The 22,879-nt window shown below is 42.6% G+C and overlaps 1 protein-coding gene across 2 annotated transcripts; it reads left to right on the top strand.

Moving 5' to 3' along the window:
- The first annotated feature begins 48 nt into the window (after positions 1-48).
- On the top strand, positions 49-12,316 carry carnmt1 (carnosine N-methyltransferase 1). Of its 2 annotated transcripts, none has more exons than XM_014160687.2 (8): positions 49-382; positions 1,993-2,188; positions 2,677-2,843; positions 2,954-3,094; positions 7,654-7,832; positions 8,195-8,308; positions 10,677-10,780; positions 11,077-12,316. In XM_014160687.2, exons 1-8 carry the CDS (start codon positions 234-236, stop codon positions 11,137-11,139), a joined length of 1,113 nt encoding a protein of 370 aa, XP_014016162.1. In that variant the 5' UTR covers positions 49-233; the 3' UTR covers positions 11,140-12,316. The 2 variants fall into 2 exon arrangements, with proteins under 2 accessions (XP_014016162.1, XP_014016161.1); XM_014160686.2 differs by having other exon boundaries at positions 51-382; positions 10,954-12,316.
- Positions 12,317-22,879: the final 10,563 nt, after the last annotated feature.

Consider the following 22,879-nt stretch of genomic DNA (forward strand, 5'->3'; position numbering starts at 1 on the left):
GCCAGTTATACATTTTCTCAGCTGCTGTGCTGGAGCTGTCTTCCTGTTGCAACTTGTAATAAACCGGACACACATACACAGGTAAAATCATTTTCTGCTCGAACAAAAAAATACAGCAGTAGCTACTAGTTAGCTCACTGCCACAGTTAACTTGCCAACCAGATGAAAGGTCTATTACTTTTCCTGGTTCACTCTATTGTTCGATTGGATGGGTCTGAGTACAACATTCAGACATGGCGGAAGGAACGGTGGACCATGTTACTGATGGAGAGCAAGAAGAAGCATATTTTTACCGAGAAAGGATTAAATGTACACCAGAAGAGGAGACAAGGCTCGAAAGGCAACACTTTTGGAAAGTGATCGATGCGTTTAGATACTACAGGTACGGACTGTTTCAAAACCGCAGTAGTATTTGGTAGCTAGCTTACCCATAAAGTAATTTGACCCAGACGGTCTGGCTATCCTTAGTTCAAGTTTTTATTAGTCGTATGTTACGGGATACAACGTCTAACGGTGCAGGTTCCTTCCCGACAATGCAACAATAATAAGAAATAATAAAACAAGAATAGGAACATGAAGTAACGTTAAATGACTCATGGAAGGGGGATCGGGGGTGTTTAAATTGTGCAGTTGTGATGTGTGTGTTATGTTGATGGAGTAACGTTTTGTCCGAAGATTTTAGAAGAGGGATGACTGATTTTGGAGTCTTGACTAGTTCTTACAGCCCCAAAGTCATGCCTAAACCCCGCCTAGTTCTACAATTTCTCTTCTTAAAGGCCCAGTGCAGTCAATAATACTGTGGTTGGAATAATATTGTGAAAATTATGATAATGACCTTTAGTGTAAGAGCTGTTTGAAAAGTCCTCCTGAAAATTCAGCCTTTTTAGGCAACCTGGTCTCAGCACATTTTGTATTATTCTGTACGTAAACCTGAGACACTCAATTTAGTATAATATGTTACGTTTCGTCTGGTATGTGATAATTGCTGGATGTCCGTCAACCATTTTGTATGATATGTTACGATTTACAATTCATATTATATGTTATGAATTTGCAAAATGTACGATATGTTACGATTTGGAAAACATATGATATGTTACTAATTCTAGCTAGGTGAGTTAGCTAGCTCGCTAATGTTAGCTAGGCTAAGATTAAGGTTAGGGGAAGGGTTAGCTAAAAGGCTTAAGGTTAGCATTAGGGTAAGGGTTAGTTAACATGCTAAGTAGTTGCAAAGTTGCTAAAAATGTAGTAAGTAATTGAAAAGTAGCAAATCAGCTAAAATTGTCCGTGATGTGATTTGAACTCGCTACAACAGCATTGGTGCATTGGACAGCTGCATTGGACCAAATCGGATCTTAAACCTAACCTTAACCTCCCTGCTGACCTTATGGGTAACCCTTAAGTTAAGACCCCATTTTACAATAGTTAATTTTTACTTTGTGGTAACTAGTGACAACCCTAATTATGTTGCATAGCTAGCTAGCTAAAATAGATTGTGTATTTATATCAGGATTTATACTGTTTTGGCTAACTACATTGTCCCATACCATCGCTATTTAGCTAGTAGCTAGCTAACAGCAGTACAGGAAGTGGAGCTAGCTCTAGAAAATAACAAAGATAACTAAAAGAAGATGCAAAAACAGCAAGAGCTATAAAGTCCAGGCTGACAAACATTTACATTTCAATACAGTTAATCTTGTTACTTACAAACAAGAAGGTCATAAATGATTATGCATAGTCTATACAACCACATTCACCATAATGGAAGCTGCTTAGAAAAGGGGAATAAAAGGGTTTTGTGAATCTTTGTGTCAAGTCATTTCAAGGAGTCTGCATATTGGATTAGGCTTTATCATAATTCAAAAAGGCTATAAAATATGAGTTTCTATTTCCCCCATCTGTGTTTCTGGACCTCCATCTTCTCTTCCTCCTTTTCACCATGGCACCACCCTTCCCTTTTGCTTTGTCTAATTCACCTCCCCTTAATCTCAGGATGCATGTTCAAGAGCGGGTGAATCGAGCAGAACGTCAGTTCCAGAGTCTTCCGGAGCATCACCAGCTGCTGCTGCCCGGGGTCTTGCCCAACCTGGCCCGTATCCGTCGCAGTGTGGACCACAACCAGGAGGTGTTGCAGGCCATCGTACTCAACTGTGTCCACATGTTTGAGAACATGGAGTATGGCGAAGAGGTGAGCTAAACGGTCAGAAAAGGTCACACTCATGCTTTCTCGCAGTCACACCAGGCACTACTTGTAGCCCTCAAACTACTGGAAATCAGTTATTATTAATGGAAAGAGGAGACACAAGGAGTAATTTAGAAATTTAACCACTGGCAACTAGAGAACTCGCTACCAAAGTTGAGAATTCCAACTTTATGCAAAATGGTCAGTGATGCGAATGCAGGATAACCAATCGGAGTAGGGAGGGTCTTACTTGCTAGCTTTGACACTGTGCTGGATAGGCTGCATCTAGGTGTTTTTGTACAAGAAAAATACAGTAGTAGTAGGAGGAGCTGCATGTTTTTCTATTCTAGTATACCACACCGGCACACATTTCAGTAGTTCTTGTAGTAGTGTAAATTATATTAGAAGATAGATCTTAGATTAATTTGCTTCCATGATCCTTTCACCATTGGATGAAGTTTGAGGAGTTGAAGTGAATCTGTCTTTCTGTCCAGGATGACCTGAGGAAGGCGGGTACGTCTTCCACGTTCGACATGGACAAGCTCAAGTCCACCATTAAGCAGTTTGTGCGTGACTGGAGCGAGGCCGGCCAGGCTGAGAGAGACTCCTGCTACCTGCCCCTCATCCAAGAGATCCAGAGACTCTTTCCCAGCAACAAGTGGTGAACACACACACACACACATACACACACACAGTCTTGAATTCTAACTCAGTTGTGTGATTTTGAAATAGGTGTGTATTCTGTCAGTGATGGCGTGGTTGTTTCTGTAGTGATGTGTCCAAGGTGAGCGTGCTGGTTCCGGGGGCAGGGCTTGGTCGCCTGGCATGGGAAATCGCTCGTCTGGGTTATGCCTGCCAAGGCAACGAATGGAGCTTCTTCATGCTCTTCTCCTCAAACTTTGTCCTCAACAGGTAACACTCACCCTCAGCCCTAACCAAGGGTGCAAGTAGATTTAATTTCTTCCCTTTACGGGACCTCCTATGTGTGCACCTCAAATGTATGGGTGTAACAGGCCCGGCCCTGGATGTTCTGCCGCCCTAGGGAATACAAAAAATTTTCTCGCCTCTGAAGGTGAAATGTGTACTTACATTCTGAAATCTTGCTCTGATTTATCATCCAAAGGGACCCAGAGATAACATGAAGTGTCGTTTTGTTAGATAAAATCCTTTTTCATATCCTAAAAGGGTCCATATAGCATACATGATCGATTTTGTATTTCCACTCGTTCAATTTGCAAAGAAAGGAATCTGTGAAAATCTCACCCTAAACGTTGTTTCAACCAGTCAAATCACGTTCGTATGAATTCCTCAGAGATCCTAGAACGTAATGAGACTTCACTATATCATTAGGGGTGTAGTATATCCTATAGGACACCATATTTGGTCAGAGAGCGACGCCTTCATGGCACGCCGATGACGTGGGCGGTCTTCACTTGAACGACTCTAACTTTGTCAAATAAGCACCAATTGGGGTCAAACAAAGCTAGCTACATAGCCCATGAGCTGGGCTTTATGGGATTATCAATGTATCTGTCGTAAACTGTAGCTACTAACCTTGTACGACAGCATGCCTTTTCATTTTGGACAAAAAAAATAAGAATATTCAGAGTTATGAAGTTATAAACTGGTTGTTTTGCAAATTAACTATAATATGAACTATAATACAGTGGGGGGAAAAAAGTATTTGATCCCCTGCTGATTTTGTACGTTTGCCCACTTACAAAGAAATGATCAGTCTATAATTTTAATAGTAGGTTTATTTGAACAGTGAGAGACAGAATAACAAAATATCCAGAAAAACGCACGTCAAAAATGTTATAAAATGATTTACATTTTAATGAGGGAAATAAGTATTTGACCCCTCTGCAAAACATGACTTAGTACTTGGTAGCAAAACCCTTGTTGGCAATCACAGAGGTCAGATGTTTCTTGTAGTTGGCCACCAGGTTTGCACACATCTCAGGAGGGATTTTGTCCCACTCCTCTTTGCAGATCTTCTCCAAGTCATTAAGGTTTCGAGGCTGACGTTTGGCAACTCGAACCTTCAGCTCCCTCCACAGATTTTCTATGGGATTAAGGTCTGGAGAATGGCTAGGCCACTCCAGGACCTTAATGGGCTTCTTCTTGAGCCACTCTTTTGTTGCCTTGGCCGTGTGTTTTGGGTCATTGTCATGCTGGAATACCCATCCACGACCCATTTTCAATGCCCTGGCTGAGGGAAGGAGGTTCTCACCCAAGATTTGACGGTACATGGCCCCGTCCATCGTACCTTTGATGCGGTGAAGTTGTCCTGTCCCCTTAGCAGAAAAACACCCCCAAAGCATAATGTTTCCACCTCCATGTTTGACGGTGGAGATGGTGTTCTTGGGGTCATAGGCAGCATTCCTCCTCCAAACACGGCGAGTTGAGTTGATGTCAAAGAGCTCCATTTTGGTCTCATCTGACCACAACACTTTCACCAGTTGTCCTCTGAGTCATTCAGATGTTCATTGGCAAACTTCAGACGGGCATGTATATGTATTCTTGAGCAGGGGGACCTTGCGGGCGCTGCAGGATTTCAGTCCTTCACGGCGTAGTGTGTTACCAATTGTTTTCTTGGTGACTATGGTCCCAGCTGCCTTGAGATCATTGACAAGATCCTCCCGTGTAGTTCTGGGCTGATTCCTCACCGTTCTCATGATCATTGCAACTCCACGAGGTGAGATCTTGCATGGAGCCCCAGGCCGAGGGATATTGACAGTTCTTTTGTGTTTCTTCCATTTGCGAATAATCACACCAAATGTTGTCACCTTCTCACCAAGCTGCTTGGCGATGGTCTTGTAGCCCATTCCAGCCTTGTGTAGGTCTACAATCTTGTCCCTGACATCCTTGGAGAGCTCTTTGGTCTTGGCCATGGTGGAGAGTTTGGAATCTGATTGATTGATTGATTGATTGCTTCTGTGGACAGATGTCTTTTTTACAGGTAACAAGCTGCGGTTAGGAGCACTCCCTTTAAGAGTGTGCTCCTAATCTCAGCTCGTTACCTGTATAAAAACACCTGGGAGCCAGAAATCTTTCTGATTGAGAGGGGTCAAATACTTATTTCCCTCATTAAAATGCAAATCAATTTGTAACATTTTTGACATGCGTTTTTCTGGATATTTTTGTTGTTATTCTGTCTCTCACTGTTCAAATAAACCTACTATTAAAATGATAGACTGATCATTTCTTTGTAAGTGGGCAAACGTACAAAATCAGCAGGGGATCAAATACTTTTTTCCCCCACTGTATGGCTACTAATACTGGAAAAGCTAAATCAAAGTCCAAGTATACAGATTTGATGATATTCTTGCAGAAAAATGTAATATGAATGCAAATGCCTCCTTCACGATTTGGCCAAATGTACCTGGGTGACTTCACACTAAATGTCATGTAGTTCGCTCATACTTCAAGTTACCCGTCTGAAACTTTGCACATACACTGCTGTCATCTTGTGGACACCATCGGAGTTACAACCAGAGTGATGGCTGGAAGTGGGACCTTTCTGTTGCATTTCAAAGATGGTGGTAGAAAAAAACCCGGTATTTTCTTTTCTTTGTATTTTCTTCTACCAGATCTATTGTGTTATATTCTCCTACATCCAATTCACATTTACAAATTTCAAAGTGTTTCATTTAAAATGGTACCAAGAATATGCATATCCTTGCTTCAGGGCCTGAGCTACAGGCAGTTAGATTTGAGTATGTCATTTAGGCGAATTAAAAAAAAAAAAAGGGGTTATCCCTAATATTTTTTAATAAGGCATCACAGAGTTAAGCACTGTTATAGAACACTTTATTATCTGGATACTTTTTATTGATTTATTTCTAAATATAAACCTAACAATAGGTAGAATCTTTGCCCTTTACTTTAACAAAGGGTATGGCATACCCTCACTCATTTTGAGCCCTGGTTTTAACCGAACACACCAAGCCCTTCTCAGACACCAAGGTATTTAAGGAGTGCACGGTGACAGTATTGGAGGCTTTGGCTATACTGGCAAATCTATGGATAGCATAATTGTCTGTCAAACAGGTAGGCATACCTCTTTTTGGGGGGAATTGGAAGAAATAGCCTCCAACAAAGCCCTCTTGTTTTTAGTGAAGTCGAGTTAAAATGAAGACAATTGTTGAAATGAATTACATTTGCTGTCCACCTCTGTTTTGATTATGCCATAGCCACACCAAAGGTGATGTCTGCCCGCTAGCCTTTTTAGTTGACTTTCTCCTGCACTCTCGCTCCTCATTAATAAGTTAATGATTGAAAAGGTGTCTGTCTCATGACATTGTAATACATTTGGTCTCCAGTCCATGGGTTACAGAAAAACCACATAGGCTGCTACTCTTTCTACCCGTAGGCTACATCATTTATGTTAAATTAATTTGATGGAGCGTGGTGGAGCGTAGCGTCTCTCCAACAGCACCCTGGAGAGGTGCACTATGCATGGATAAGCAAAATATTTTACACCCCTGCCTTTGACAATGTGGGCTCTGCTTATCAAGGGGCGGCATTAGCGCTCACCGAAATAGCCCGCATGCCACTGGGTGAGAGAAGTTATTGTTTTTGGGCAGAATAATGTGAGGTGTTGTTGGAGGCGCATCTTGGTCAGTTTAAGTCGGAAAATGTGCCCTCATCAAACTTCCGCTCTAGGCGGCTGCCTAATCATATAATTATATTTAGAATTCCTATTAATTCAATTCCATTTTTTCTGTGGGACTAGTCAGAATTATTTGTAATTTCACTTTTCTTGTGGCATCAACACAACTAGTCGTGATGTTTTCATCTGATTTTCAAACAATCACTTCAAAGGGCTCCCGTGCACGTTCATCCACTCGCAACGTATTTCCAGCCTCCGAACAGTGGTGGATGGAAAGAGACATCCGTTACACAAAACACCCAAAAAGTGTAATGACATTTGGTGGTTGCAGTTAGTCCAAAATTAATTCCTCCACTGCTGTCCGTGCGCGTTTCTCTGCCGTAGCAAAATGTTTGTGTTCTCCTCAAACCACATCGTATTTTGGAGCGTAGCCTATAGGCTTACAACCTGTTTTCAAGTCCATTCGCTCATTTTGCATGCCTCTAACATACGGTAATGATAACTGTAGACTACTACACCTTTATTTTTCTTGAGGTTTTGTTTTCATTATTGTGATAGGCTCATGTTTTACCGATACGGCGTATCCGCACTATTTGTTTTGCCGTGACACCATACCAGACCGTACCGCCTTACTTTCACCCCTGGCCCTAACTCAAGCCTTGCATATGATGCAATAATTCAGCCCTTGCATATGTTGCACCGTGTGTCATTTAATGTTGAAATGTCTGGTGTGTTTAGCTGCCTGAAAACTTGGGCCAAATCAATTGCCTAGCATATCAAATTAGCCCAATGCTATCCTCTTCGGACCACTGTTGTTCAGCTTAACTTACCTTGGCTCTGTTCTGTCCTTCCTGAGGTGTGAAAAGGTCAACTCCATGACCCTGTACCCCTGGATCCACCAGTTCAGCAACAACAAGAGGTCATCTGACCAGACGCGGCCAATCAGCTTCCCAGACGTCAACCCCCAGAGCCTGCCTCTAAACTCGGATTTCTCCATGGTGGCTGGGGACTTCCAGGAGGTCTACACAGAGCCTAGTGAGTGGTGAGCTTCACACAGGCTGTATGAAAGATCAACAAGAGCAATGAGTGATCAGGGCCTGTATTCACAAAGCGTCTCAGAGTATGAGTGCTGATCTAGAATCAGGTCCAACCTTGTCTTATTCATTATGTTCTAAAAGATTAAACTGATCCTAGATCAGCACTCCTGCTCTTAGACACGGTCCTTGTCTCTCTGTTGAGTGACAGGTTGTTATGTGAATTGGCAACGTATTGAGCAGTCAATGGTGAAAGTGAGCACTCTGTCCTAGACACAGATATATATTTTTTATTACCTGTGTTGGTTGGTATTAGCAATAAGGTGAGACAGGTTAAACAAGTATTGTGGTCTTTCCTCTCAGACACCTGGGACTGTGTGGCTACCTGCTTCTTCATCGACACAGCGCACAATGTCATCGACTACGTGGAGACCATCTGGAACATTCTCAAACCTGGAGGCGTGTGGATCAATCTTGGTGAGCGACGATATGTTCAACAGAGCTCCTTACTGACCAGTGATAGAGGTTCTCTATGCATTTTTGGTATAGTTCCTGTTTAAACTTACTGGTAGTGTATGATATACTGTATGTCAGTGGCGGACGGTGCCGTTTAAGGGAGGATGTCTTTTTTTGGTTTGGACCATGGCCTTATTTCTATTGGATGACTGTCATTAATATTACATTCACCCAGCTCAATGTAACATCGGTTTAGGCTAATACATGATACTCCCTATACCCATAAATTGTCCCTATACCCATCATGAGGTTGCTACAACCTAGCCTACGAATGAAAGTTTACAACATAGGTGCACACGTCGACAGAAACATTTTAGTAATCAAGGTGACAGACAGTGACTCATTCAATACCGCCTTGCACACTCTTGACTGCATCTAGCTGATCTAGGGTGTAATCGTTAGTCCAACAGTTGCAAACTAGACTTTCTATTGGACAAATTCAGGTACGTTATCCCTGTTTCATTCCATTTGCTTCCGTTTAAGAAATGTTTTCCAACAGAATTGGCAGAATGAATACACCCCTGATAACACGCAAACAGTTCACTTTCATAGCAGCCACATATACTGAAACAAAAATATAAACGTAACCTCCAATGTTGTTTTAGAGAATTTGGCAGTATGTCCAACAGGCCTCACAACCGCAGACCACGTGTAACCACGCTATTCCAGGACCTCCACATCTGGCTTCTTCACCTGCGGGAGTATTTCTGTCTGTAATAAAGCCCTTTCTTGGGGAAAATCTAATTCTGATTGGCTGGGCCTGGCTCCCCAGTGGGTGGACCTGGCTCCCCAGTGGGTGGACCTGGCTCCCCAGTGGGTGGACCTGGCTCCCCAGTGGGTGGACCTGGCTCCCAAGTGGGTGGGCCTATGCCCACCTATGGCTGCACCCCTGCCCAGTCATGTGAAATCCATAGATTAGGGCCTAATTAATTAATTTAATTGACTGATTTCCTTATTTGAACTGTAACTCAGTAAAATCTTTGAAATTGTTGCGTTTATATTTTTGTTCAGTATACAAACAGCATGTATAATTCCTTCTCGCATCTACGCGCTGGCTGTCCTCCTCTCACCTTTTCCCTTTGTTTGTGGACTTCAGTGCACAATACAACAGCTGTATGTGACCAGGCGAGAAAAACCTTTCCAACCCAAACCTTCATACTATAACCGCTACACAAAGTCTATGTATTTGTCACCATTTTAACTAGCGTCATAGTCAACATAGCTAGCTACTAGAACTAACTTGTTAATAAACACGTGTGGTATCCCGGGAGGTCTACCCCGGTTGGTGATAGAGGGGAGGTACGTGCCCCGATGTTGGCTCCCTCTGCTGGGAGTACAGCGGCGGGGTGCCTAGCCCGTGATGGCTCCAAGTAGAGGTAATTAGGGGAGAGTGCCAACCAGCAGTGCAGGCCACATAAAGGGAGCACCGTGGCACGCCACGAGGGGAGAGAGAGAGACGGACACGGAGCAAAACCTGAGAAGGACAGAGCGAAACCTACGTTATTTAGTTATGTTTATTTTGTTGCCTAGTAAAAGTTGTGTTTTCTGACTAGAACCTCCCTGTCTCAGTGTTAATCTCTGCACGCTCAACCCAACACCCCACGGTTTGTCACACCCGCTCTAATCATGTAGTACAGTGTACAGCAAGCAGTTTAGTAGTTACACCGGGTGTTTGAGTAGGCTAAACTAACTAACTGCATTCGTTAGCTAGGTAAGTTAAAGTGGAAATACAGCAAGCTCTCTCTCTCTTGCGTCTCCTTCATTTTTGAATAAATTAATTTGTTCAAAACTGTTCAACTATTGTCTTTCTCTCTCTTTGAGTCAACTACACACCATATTCTATGCACTGCAGTGCTAGCTAGCTGTAGCTTATTCTTTTAGAACTAGATTAATACTCTGATCCTTTGACTAGGTCGACAACATCAGTTCATACTACAAGAGCTCTGATAGGTTGGAGGACATAATTACTGTGTAAGTCTATGGAAGGGTGTGAGAACCATGAGCCTCCTAGGTTTTGTATTGAAGTCAATGTACCCAGAGGAGGACAGAAGCTAGCTGTCCTCTGGCTACACCATGGTGCTACCCTACAGAGTGCTGTTGATGCTACTGTAGACCTTTATTGCAGAACAGTGTGTTTTAATCAATTATTTGGCAAAATTTGAATATATTTAGAATAGCTTTATCTAAATAGTATAACTTTTTTTTTATTGTTTCACTATTTTTATTTTTATGAAATTCACTGAGGATGGTCCACCCCTTCCTCTGAGGAGGAGCCTCCACTACTGTATGAATACTTTTACTAAAGCTGCGATTCCTCCCTTGTCTATAGGCCCACTGCTGTACCACTTTGAGAACATGGCCAACGAGCTCTCCATCGAGCTCAGCTACGAGGATGTCAGGGCAGCAATTTTAAAATATGGATTCCATTTGGAGGTAAAGCAGTTTTTTTTGTAATTTAAATAAAATATATAAAATAGGTGTACAGATTGGAGGAATAAGATGAACTACTATTACAGTTTACTGTAAAGAAAAGTATAAAACATTGTTTTCAGTTTCAGTTGTTTTGACTATCCTCCTTGGGCCTAAAACACCATCTTTTACTGCAGGTGGAGAGAGAGTCTGTCCCCACCACCTATACAGAGAACGATCAGTCCATGCTGAAGTACCTGTACGACTGTGTTTTCTTTGTGGCAAGGAAACCTGACCATCTGTATGCCAACGGTTTCCAGGTGGTCCATAAGAACAGACCGGAAGCGTCGCAACGGCGAGAGAGCTGCAACAGTCTGACGTGACATCGTCTGTCGCGTCATCGCAGAGCAACAACCGGAAAAAACGCAATTGGCCACCACCAAGGGCATAAAAAAAATTGTAAGATGACAGAAACACAAGTCAATGGACAGGTTTGCTTTCATGTTTCTTCTTCTTTATATTGTCTCATCGCCAGAGCTGCCAAATCACCTTACTTCATCCCCTGAGCCTTTGAGATTGAGACAGATGCCTATTATGAACTCAAGTGACTAAATCTTTCAGCACAGGACTGTTTGTCTTCAGTTAAAGAGACAAAGTGACGCCTCTATCTCCATGGTGACCTGATGTAGTTGCATGCGTGTCAGAGACCCGCCTCTACGTCTTCCCATTGTATTTATTTTGTAAAATACAGTTACCAACTCTGGCTATTTATAGTATTTTTTTGAATCACTTAAAATCAGATGCTGAAGTGGCTGGAGTTGGATATTTTAACCTATATTGTATGATTGGACACAGATTGAGTTTCAGCATTACACCCTGGATCTAGTTACTCACTTAATAAAGAAAAACACAATTCTTTAAAAGAAAGAAAACGTTTCATTGACTGAGAGGGACTGTCTAATTTTCATGACTCAATAGTGTCTTTAGGGTCATTCCATGAAAAGTGCCTTTGACATTAAGTATTAATTGTGCACCAATATTGCATTTTAAAAGCCTGATATTTAAATGACGTGCCCTTTAATATAGACCACATGGAGAATTCAATAAATTCGTTTTTTTTTTTTTATATGAATAAAGACTTACTCAAGCGCCAAAAATCCCTCTGTGACTTCTAGAATGATTTTAACCCACTTAACCCCAACATTTCTCCAAGCTTTCACAAACATTGTAAAGACCTAGTTATTTTGTTGCTTTGACAGTCATTTCTGAAGATTATAATTTATTTAGTGTGATTAGTGATTCATTTACATCTGTCCCTCATTTTAAGGTCACGTAAACTGAACTCTCATTTTCTGGTGTTTTGTGGAGAAAAACTGAGCGGATCGAGCATAACACGTCAACCCTGTTACCCATAGATCGACATTCTAGAAATAATTTAACAATAAATACATTTTTGTGAAGCTTGCATTCAATTGCCACTTCCAGTTGCACACAAGCTTCCATTCCCCCTGTCAAAAGGGGATTCATTGCTGATTAAAGATGAAGTCATTGTTTACTTTATTTGACACTTACTGGTATTTTTTATTTATTTGACCTTCAGATGGGAAAACGAGTTTTTTATTAAGTTGGAATTTGTGCCCTTTATGGCAGAATGTTAAAGTTAGGTGAAAGCAATGTTTTTTAATTTATTATATACACCTCTATATACACCTCATCAGCCCAGCCAGGCAATTTATAAACTTGATCTCCACTATAAAAAGCATCTAGACATTATCTCACATTTCTTTTAGACTAATATTTCGTTTTCAACATCGGGGATTTGTATATACCTTGCTGACATTTGCAACATTGTTTCAATATTTAAATTCGATCTCCTGTGCTGTCCCATAGTAATGAACTTGACGAGACAGACAGGCAGGCAGCGTTTTTCAGCCAGTCGAAATCACGAATCAGCTGGCATCATTTTTATGGATCTATACAAAAAAAGGTCAGTTGAAAAAAGGTCAAACGAAACGCAGCTAATTTGCAATCTTTCCAGCTTCAGTTTGAAGTGACTGTGTTACTGTAGCTGTGTTGTTGGCTAGATCCTCTGAACAACTGTGTCCTGACGAGTGAGCACATTTTCAGGCAGGTGAAATTGCGCCTCATTGGCTCATTGTTATGGATGTATCCAAATAAATGTCACTAGAAAACAGCTTACTTTGCTGTTATTCTGGCTTTTTGACGTGACTGTAAATTAGTTGGCAAGCTAGGGAAAAGAATGCTGCCAGCAAGTATGGCAATGGAACATTCTGTATCTATGGGGTCACACCCATAGATACAGAACAAAAAGACTGAATGACTGGGTCACTTCTCCAGCAACCCTAGATTTGTGTCGGGACTATATCTAGTATGAATAAATTAATCAAAATTATGTTTTTTTAGGAAAATATGTCAATCAGTATTTGAATATGTTGGTTACCTGTTGTATAAAAGTGATAATGCCCTCGAAGGCGCCTCGGGCCTAACAAAACCTAACAACACTTAAATAAGAATCTCATATTCCCTCTGTTTGCAGTTATACACTACAATAAGTTGGAGCATTATGCCTAATTATGATCAATGTTATAAAGTATGCAACAACTCCCCTTTTGTCAATTACTGCCTTCATACAGCCAGGTACATCTGAGAGTCACAGTTGGTTACAGAGGATACAGACATCAGTGGTGAATCCTTATATCAATACCAGTTAACACACAACATATGAAAGGGAGATCCAGTGCACACATTAAATGATTTACTGACAATGATTGCCCTACCCGATTTGGAATGAATGCCCTATCTGGCTATCTCAATTACTCTTTCTCAAGCAACCGACATGTGGCGCTGTTGGTGGAGAAGATTCTTGATAGTGGTGGGCGGGAATAGAGGACAGATACATCCTCTCATTGGGCAGACCGGGTGTGTGTACAATTTACAGTAACTTGTGCGCTTCAGTCAAAACATTGATACCTGTTAATTATTGGAAGTCTCTACATGGTCTTTAGCTGGCAGTCTGAGGAGGAGAACACCAGTATACGAGAAGTATACAAACAGACAATGACAACATACAGTGCAATCGGAAAGTATTCAGACACTGACTTTTTCCACATTTTGTCACATTACAGCCTTATTCTAAAGTGGATTAAATAGATTTTTGTTCCTCATCAATCTAAACACAATACCCCATAATGACAAAGCAAAAACAGGTTTGTATTCAGACCCTTTTCTATAAGACTTGAAATGGAGCTTGCGTGTATTCTGTTTCCATTATTCATCCTTGAGATGTTTTTACAACTTGATTGGAGTCCACCTGTGGTAAATTCAATTGATTGGAAATGATTTGGAAAGGCACATAACTGTCTTAATAAATAAGGTGCCACAGTTGACGTCAGAGCAAAAACCAAGCCATGAGGTTGAAGGAATTGTCCGTAGAGCTCCTAGACAGGATTGTGTCGAGGCACAGATCTGGGGAAGGGTACAAAAAAAACTCTGCAGCGTTGAAGGTCCCATGAACACAGTGGTTTCCATGATTCTTAAATGGAAGGAGTTTGGAACCACAAAGACTCTTCCTAAAGCTGTCCGCCCGGCCAAACTGAGCAATCAGGGGAGAAGGGCCTTGGTCAGGGAGTTGACCCAGGAACCCGTTAGTCACTCTGACAGAGCTCCAGAGGTCCTATGTGGAGATGGTTATCCTTATGGAAGGTTCTCCCATCTCTGCAGCGCTCCACCAATCAGGCCTTTATGGTACAGTGGCCAGACGGAAGCCACTCAGTAAAAGGCACATAATAGCCTGCTTGGAGTTTGCCAAAAGGCACCCAAAGGACTCTCAGACCATGAGAAACAAGATTCTCTGGTCTGATGAAACCAAGATTGAACACTGGCCTGAATGCCAAGAGTCACATCTGGAGGAAGCCTGGCAACATCCCTATGGTGAAGCATGGTGGTGGCAGCATCATGCTGTGGAGAGTGTTTTTCAGTGGAAGGGACTGGGAGACTAGTCAGGATTGAGGAAAAGATGAACGGAGCAAAGTAAAGAGATCCTTGATGAAAACCTGCTCCAGAGCTTCCAACAGGACAATGATCCTAAGCACACAGCCAAGACAATGCAAGAGTAGCTTCGGGACAAGTCTCTGAATGTCCTTGAGTGGCCCAACCAGAGCCCGGACTTGAACTTGATCGAACATCTCAGGAGAGACCTGAAAATAGCTGTGCCGCGACGCTCTCCATCCAACCTGACAAACCTTGAGAGGTTCTGCAGAGAAGAAAACTTTAAGCTCGTCTCTCAATTGAAAACAACGTGTCAGTACTTTGCCCCTTGGTAACCATTGCACTTCTGTATGTTGTAAAAGCGTTACATGGTCGCTGCTCATATCATTGCATAGTACAGAAAATAAACGAGAGTTCAGGGGCAAGTGGCTCTCGATGGAGGGTGCAGTGTACCCAAGTGGCATCTGCTTGCACACGCGTTACCACTCCACTATGTCTCCCTGTCATGGCTTTTGCGCCATCAGTACAGATGCCAACATGAGCAGCAGCTGCGTTTGGCTACATACGGATTGTTAGTGGAATTCCCGTGAGAGAGTAACGGTTAATGTTATTGGATGTTAATTATTTGACTAGGCTACCAGTATTTGACATTGTGTTATTATTTTGCTGAACACTAGATGGTTTCATTTTATTTTTGTCAGTGAAACGAGGCTACTCAGGCGAGAGAAAAAACTCACCCAAATGTATAGCCCCGTTTGAAAATGTAAAAAAAAAAAGGAAAAAAGAATTGCCACTTCTAATATAACTCTATGGCAGAGCCCAAGGGGCAAACATTTTCGAGCTCTAACCTTAGAATTGGGGATGACGTACTGTCACATGAGTGACAGAAAACTGAACCAATCATGACAGAAAACTGAGCCAATCAGGCGCAACGCTCTGTATTTTCTGCTGGCTAGCCCCACCACCACAGAAAGCACTGAGCTAGGTTGAAACACCTGCATTTTGGAGCTGCCTTACTCAAGAAAGCAAAAAAGAGACCATGGCTGCATTTCAAAACACTGGATCACTGCTACTCTAACTTCGGCGATGAAAACAAGGCCTTCCCCCGCCTTCCTCTCGGAAAATCTAACCACGACTCCATTTTGCTCCTCCCTTCCTATAGGCAGAAACTCAAACAGGAAGTACCTGTGGTAAGGACCATAAAACGCTGGTCTGACCAATCGGAATCCATGATTGTTTTGATAATACGGACTGGGACATATTCCGGGTAGCCTCAGAGAATAATATCGATTTATACGCTGATTCGGTGAGTGAGTTTATAAGGAAGTGCATAGGAGATGTTGTACCCACTGTGACTATTAAAACCTACCCTAACCAGAAACCATGGATAGATGGCAGCATTCGCACAAAACTGAAAGCGCAAACCACCGCATTTAACCATGGAAAGGTGACTGGGAATATGGCTGAATACAAACAGTGTAGTTATTCCTCCACAAGGCAAGCAAACATGTCAGTATAGAGACAAAGTGGAGTCGCAATTCAACGGCTCAGACACGAGACGTATGTGGCAGGGTCTACAGACAATTACGGACTACAAAAGGAAAACCAGCCACGTCACGGACACCGACGTCTTGCTTCCAGACAAACTAAACACCTTCTTTGCCCGCTTTGAGGATAATACAGTGCCACCGACGCGGCCCGCTACCAAGGACTGTGGACTCTCCTTCTCCGTGGCTGACTTAGGTAAGACATTTAAAAATAGTAACCCTCGCAAGGCTGCTGGCCCAGACGGCATCCCTAGCCGCATCCTCAGAGCATGCGCAGACCAGCTGGCTGGTGTGTTTACGGACATATTCAATCTCTCCCTATTCCAGTCCGCTGTCCCCACATGCTTGAAGATGGCCACCATTGTTCCTGTACCCAAGAATGCAAAGGTAACTGAACTAAATGACTACCGCCCCGTAGCACTGACTTCTATCATCATCAAGTGCTTTGAGAGACTAGTCAAGGATCATATCACCTCCACCTTACCTGTCACCCTAGACCCACTTCAATTTGCTTACTGCCCCAATGCAATTGCCATCACACTGTGCATTGCTCTATCCCATCTGGACAAGAGGAATACCTACGTACGAATGCTGCTCATTGACTACATCTCAGCATTCAACACCATAGTACCCTCCAAACTCATCATTAAGCTTGAGGCTCTTGGTCTCAACCCCGCCCTGTGCAATAGGGTGCTGGACTTCCTGACGGGCCGCCGCCAGGTGGTGAAAGTTGGAAACAACATCTCCACCCCGCTGATCCTCAACACTGGGGCCCCACAGGGTGCATGCTCAGCCCCCTCCTGTACTCCCTGTTCACCCATGATTACATGGCCATGCATGCCTCCAACTCAATCATCAAGTTTGCAGACGACACAACCGTAGTAGGCTTGATTACCAACAACGACGACACAGCCTACAGTGGGAAGGTGAGGGCACTCGGAGTGTGGTACCAGGAAAATAACCTCTCACTCAATGTAAACAAAACAAAGGAGATGATCGTAGACAGCAGAGGGAACACCAACCTATCCACATTGACTGGACAGCAGTGGAGAAGGTGGAAAGTTCATCGGCGCACACATCACGGACATACTGAAATGGTCCACCCATAAAGACAGTGTGGTGAAGTAGGCGCAACAGCAAGAAATGTGGCTTGTCACCTAAAACCCTCACAAACTTTAACAGATGCACAATTGAGAGTATCCTGCTGGGCTATATCACCGCCTGGTACGGCAACTGCACCGCCCACAACCGCAGGGCTCTCCAGAGGGTGGTGCGGTCTGCACAATGCATCACCGGGGGCAAACTAACTGCTCTCCAGGACACCTACAGGACCCGATGTCACAGGAAGGCCAAAAAGATCATCAAGGTCAACAACCACCTGAGCCACTGCCTCACCGCTACCATCCAGAAGGCGAGGTCAGTACAGGTGCATCAAAGCTGGGAACCGAGAGACTGAAAAATAGCTTCTATCTCAAGGCCATCAGACTGTTAAACAGCACTAACACAGAGAGGCTGCTGCCTACATACAGACTTGAAACCGTTGGCCACTTTAATAAGTGGATCACTCGTCACCTTAATAATGCCACTTTAATAATGTTTACATATCTTGCATTACTCATCTCATATGTATATACAGTATTTTATACCATCTATTGCATCTTGCCTATGCCGCTCGGTCATTGCTCATCCATATATTTATATGTACAGTTGAAGTCGGAAGTTTACATACACCTTAGGCAACTACATTTAAACTCAGTTTTTCACAATTCCTGACATTTAATCCTTGTAACAATTCCCTGTCTTAGGTCAGTTAGGATCACCACTTTATTTTAAGAATCTGAAATGTCAGAATAATAGTAGAGATAATGATTTATTTCAGCTTTTCTTTCTTTCATCACATTCCCAGTGGCTCAGAAGTTTATATACACTCAATTAGTATTTGGTAGCATTGCCTTTAAATTGTTTAACTTGGGTCAAACGTTTCGGGTAGTCTTCCACAAGCTTCCCACAATAAGTTGGGTGAATTTTGGCCCATTCCATCTGACAGAGCTGGTGCAACTGAGTCAGGTTTGTAGGCCTCCTTGCTCGCACACGCTTTTTCAGTTCTGCCCACAAATGTTCTATAGGGTTGAGGTCAGGGCTTTGTGATGGCCACTCCAATACCTTGACTTTGTTGTCCTTAAGCCATTTGGCCACAACTTTGGAAGTATGCTTTGGGTCATTGTCCATTTGGAAGACCCATTTGCGACCAAGCTTTAACTTCTTGACTGATGTCTTGAGATGTTGCTTCAATATATCCACATAATTTTCCTACCTCATGAGGCCATCTATTTTGTCAAGTGCACCTGCAGCAAAGCACCCTCACAACATGATGCTGCCACCCCCGTGCTTCACGGTTGGGATGGTGTGCTTCGGCTTGCAAGCGTCCCCCTTTTCCCTCCAAACATAACAATGGTCATTATGGCCACACAGTTCTATTTTTGTTTCATCAGACCAGAGGACATTTCTCCAAAAAGTATGATCTTTGTCCCCATGTGCAGTTGCAAACTGTAGTCTGGCTTTTTTATGGCGGTTTTGGAGCAGTGGCTTCTTCCTTGCTGTGCGGCCTTTCAGGTTATGTCGATATAGGACTCGTTTTACTGTGGATATAGATACTTTTGTACCTGTTTCCTCCAGCATCTTCACAAGGTCCTTTGCTGTTGTTCTGGGATTGATTTGCACTTTTCGCACCAAAGCACGTTCATCTGTAGGACACAGAACACATCTCCTTCCTGAGCAGTATGACGGCTGTGTGGTCCCATGGTGTTTATACTCGCGTACTATTGTTTGTACAGATGAACGTGGTACCCTCAGGCGTTTGGAAATGGCTCCCAAGGATGAACCAGACTTGTGGAGGTCTACAATTCTTTTCTGAGGTCTTGGCTGATTTATTTTGATTTTCCCATGATGTCAAGCAAAGAGGCACTGAGCTGGAAGGTAGGCCTTGAAATACATCCACAGGTACACTTCCAATTGAATCAAATTATGTCAATTAGCCTATCGGATGCTTCTAAAGCCATGACATAATTTTCTGGAATTTTCCAAGCTGTTTAACGGCACAGTCAAGTTAGTGTATGTAAACCTCTGACCCACTGGAATTGCGATACAGTGAATTATAAGTTAAATAATCTGTCTGTAAACTATTTTTGTAAAAATGACTTGTGTCATGCACAAAGTAGATGTCTTAACCGACTTGCCAAAATTATAGTTTGTTAACAAGAAATTTGTGGAGTAGTTGAAAAACGAGTTTTAATGACTCCAACCTAAGTGTATGTAAACTTCCGAAATCAACTGTATATATTCTTATTCCATTCCATTACTTAGATTTGTGTGTATTAGGTAGTTGTTGTGAATTTGTTAGATTACTTGTTAGATATTTCTGCACTGTCGGAACTAGAAGCACAAGCATTTTTCTACACTCGCAATTTTATCTGCTAACCATGTGTATGTGACCAATAAGATTTTATTTTATTTGATGGAACCGGTCAGGATGCTCTCGATTGTGCAGCTGTATAACTTTTTCAGGATATGAGGACCCATGCCAAATCTTTTCAGTCTCCTGAGGGGGAAAGGTGTTGTCGTGCCCTCTTAACGACTGTCTTGGTGTGTTTGGACCATAATAGTTTGGTGGTGAGGGGCCTGTTCTGCTCACCTTTTCCTGGAGTCCATGATAAGCTCATTTGTCTTGCTTACATTGAGGGAGAGGTTGTTGTCCTGGCACCACACTGCCACGTCTCTGACCTCCTCCCTATAGGCTGTCTCATCATTGTCGGTGATCAGGCCTACCACTGTTGTGTCGTCAGGAGACTTAATGATGGTGTTGGAGTCGTGTTTGGCCATGCAGTCGTGGGTGAACAGGGAGTACAGGAGGGGACTAAGTACACAGCCCTGAAGGGGCCCAGTGTTGAGGAACAGCGTGGCAGACGTGTTCTTGCCTACCCTTACCACCTGGGGGGCGGCCCGTCAGGAAGTCCAGTATCCAGTTGCAGAGGGAGGTGTTTAGTCTCAGGGTCCTTAGCTTAGTGATGAGCTTTGTGGGCACTATGGTGTTGAACTCTGAGCTCTAGTCAATGAACAGCATTCTCACATTGGTGTTCCTTTTGTCCAGGTGGGAAAGGGCAGTGTGGTCTATGTTATCCGTGAGGATGCTGTTGATGTGAGCCATGACCAGCCTTTCAAAGCACTTCATGGCTGCTGACGTGAGTGCTACAGGGCGGTAATCATTTAGGCAGGTTACCTTCACTTCCTTGGGCACAGGGACTATGGTGGTCTGCTTGAAACATGTAGGCATTACAGACTCGGTCAGGGAGAGGTTGAAAATGTCAGTGCATGCTTTGAGTACACATCCTGATAAACCGTCTGGCCCCGCGGCTTTGTGACCTGTTTAAAGGTATTGCTCACATTGGCTACTGAGAGCTTTATCACACAGTCGTCCAGAACAGCTGGTGCTCTCATGCATGCTTCAGTGTTGCTTGCCTCGAAGTTAGCATAAAAGGCATTTACAGTGGTTGCTCCACTAAAGGTTTTGCGATTATGCTGCGGGACTTAGAGGTCAATTGTGGTTTAGTACGGTACCCTGCGTCACTACTTCCTTGCTCCAGACCAGCGCAAGGGGGAGTTAGAGCACTGATTATGCTTTTGGGTCCCAAGGTGCTACTGTGTCTCTGACAATGAATGGGCGACCTAAACCTAAATAGAATCTGATAATTGTGCACGACTTCAGAATTACTTACTAAAACTGTTGTTACACAAGGTTTTTATTTTAAGAGAAACTTAGACTACAATTAGGGTGTGGAAATGTTAGGATTATTTTGCTCTTACTGTAATACTGTAGCCTACTCCCAACCGGTCACGTTGTACAGCGCCTGAGTGGCGCAATGGTCTAAGACACTGCTTCGCAGTGCAAGCTGTGTTGCTACAGATGCTGGTTCAATACCTGTGCCGGCCTCGACTGGGAGACCCATGAGATGATTGTAGGTTTTTGGTTTCTCTCCCTCTAAAAACAGAAATAAATCATTCTAAATAACCAACTGGCTTTATTTACAAATTAGTAACAATGTCTCACCCCATGTTTGAAAAAGCATTAAAGACAGAGTTAATGAGTACTTGAGGTCACCGAGAAAGTCTGGACATGGCCTGCCCTCATTTATGTAAGGAATTAGGCACTTTCCCATGTTTACTACAGTATGTACTGTAGGCTATGTTTACTTGTCAGACTGCACAGTAGCCTAATGAACAAATGCAGGTGGCTTATCTTCAAAATGCTTTAAATGCTTTATTATCCAAATGTAAAAGCATATACTGTACAGTACTGTATTTCTTCATCAGCATCTCTATGCTTTCGTTAATAAAATTATGATAAAAATACTCTTTCAAAATGCAGGTGTTTATTTAGTTATGGCTTCATAATGAATTACTATTGGAATAAATATTACTGAATTACAAAAATATTGGAACAAAGTTGTCTAATGAAGGTAAACAAATTGTTGCTTACTGGAAAATACTCTTTCAAACACACACGGTCACATTGCACAGTGCCGTTATGGCTATTAGCAGGTAGCTGGACAGTGGACTTGCCTAGAAGGAGGGTAGGGGGAGAATTCTATTGTCAAATGTATTTCTTAGTTAGGTTGGCTGTATCACAACCGGCCGTGATTGGTTGCAATTTCAGTTTAATCCACCAGAAAAAAACAAACCAAATAATACAACAAAAAGTATTATTATTATTATGTGTCACATCCGACCGTGATTGGGAGTCCCATAGGGCGGCTCACAATTGGCGCAGCGTTTCTCTCCCTCTAAAAACAGAAATAAATGTTTTGGCCTTTATTCAGATTTCAATCGCTCACTCTCGTTTTTTTGAAAACAAAATAACCTCCAAAATATTGTTAGCTGATGGCACAGTTATATAGCCCGGCACTTACATAAAGCTGAGTGACTCACTCATTCATGGCTTTGGATCAAAATAAATAAGTACCAACATTCTTTCTGATAGTCTTTAATAAAGAAATGTTTTGGTTATCCTGACCTGGACACCATGTACAGTATTATAATAGCCCTCCCGATTGGCGCAGCGGTCTAAGACACTGCATCGCAGTGCAAAATGTGTTGCTACAGATGCAGGTTTGATACGCATGCCGGCCACCACCGGTAGACCAATATGTAATTATTTGCGATTTATATACTTTAGGCCTACCGTAGTCGACATGAGTCTCACTAGTTTTGAGTAATGTGCTGTTAAAAGTGGTGTAGGTCTTATTTATTTAAAGAGCATATTGAAGTTAGAAGCAATAGGATTTGAAGCAATAGCCTACTCGTTGTGGTTACTATTTTAGCACTGTTTCGCGCTGCTCTTAGACAAGCATTGGGACCGGTCTTGGTAAATTAATTTGATTTTTATTTTCACTGAATCTCCATTTGGGTATTGGTTAGACTACAATTATACAATTAGGGTGTGGAAATGTTATGTTACTACTCCCGACCGTCACATGTTACAATGCCATATTTTCCGTTCCATCCTAACGGAAAC

The sequence above is a fragment of the Salmo salar genome, chromosome ssa20 (assembly GCF_905237065.1).
Source record: "Salmo salar chromosome ssa20, Ssal_v3.1, whole genome shotgun sequence".
Taxonomy (NCBI): Eukaryota; Metazoa; Chordata; class Actinopteri; order Salmoniformes; family Salmonidae; genus Salmo; species Salmo salar.

What these genes read in the sequence shown, in the direction of transcription:
- carnmt1 (XM_014160686.2), top strand. Translation starts at nt 234, where the DNA reads ATGGCGGAAGGAACGGTGGACCATGTTACTGATGGAGAGCAAGAAGAA. An exon ending in ACATGGAGTATGGCGAAGAG is followed by an intron (nt 2,189 to 2,676) that starts GTGAGCTAAACG and finishes CTTTCTGTCCAG; the next exon opens with GATGACCTGAGGAAGGCGGG. An exon ending in AATATGGATTCCATTTGGAG is followed by an intron (nt 10,781 to 10,953) that starts GTAAAGCAGTTT and finishes CTTTTACTGCAG; the next exon opens with GTGGAGAGAGAGTCTGTCCC.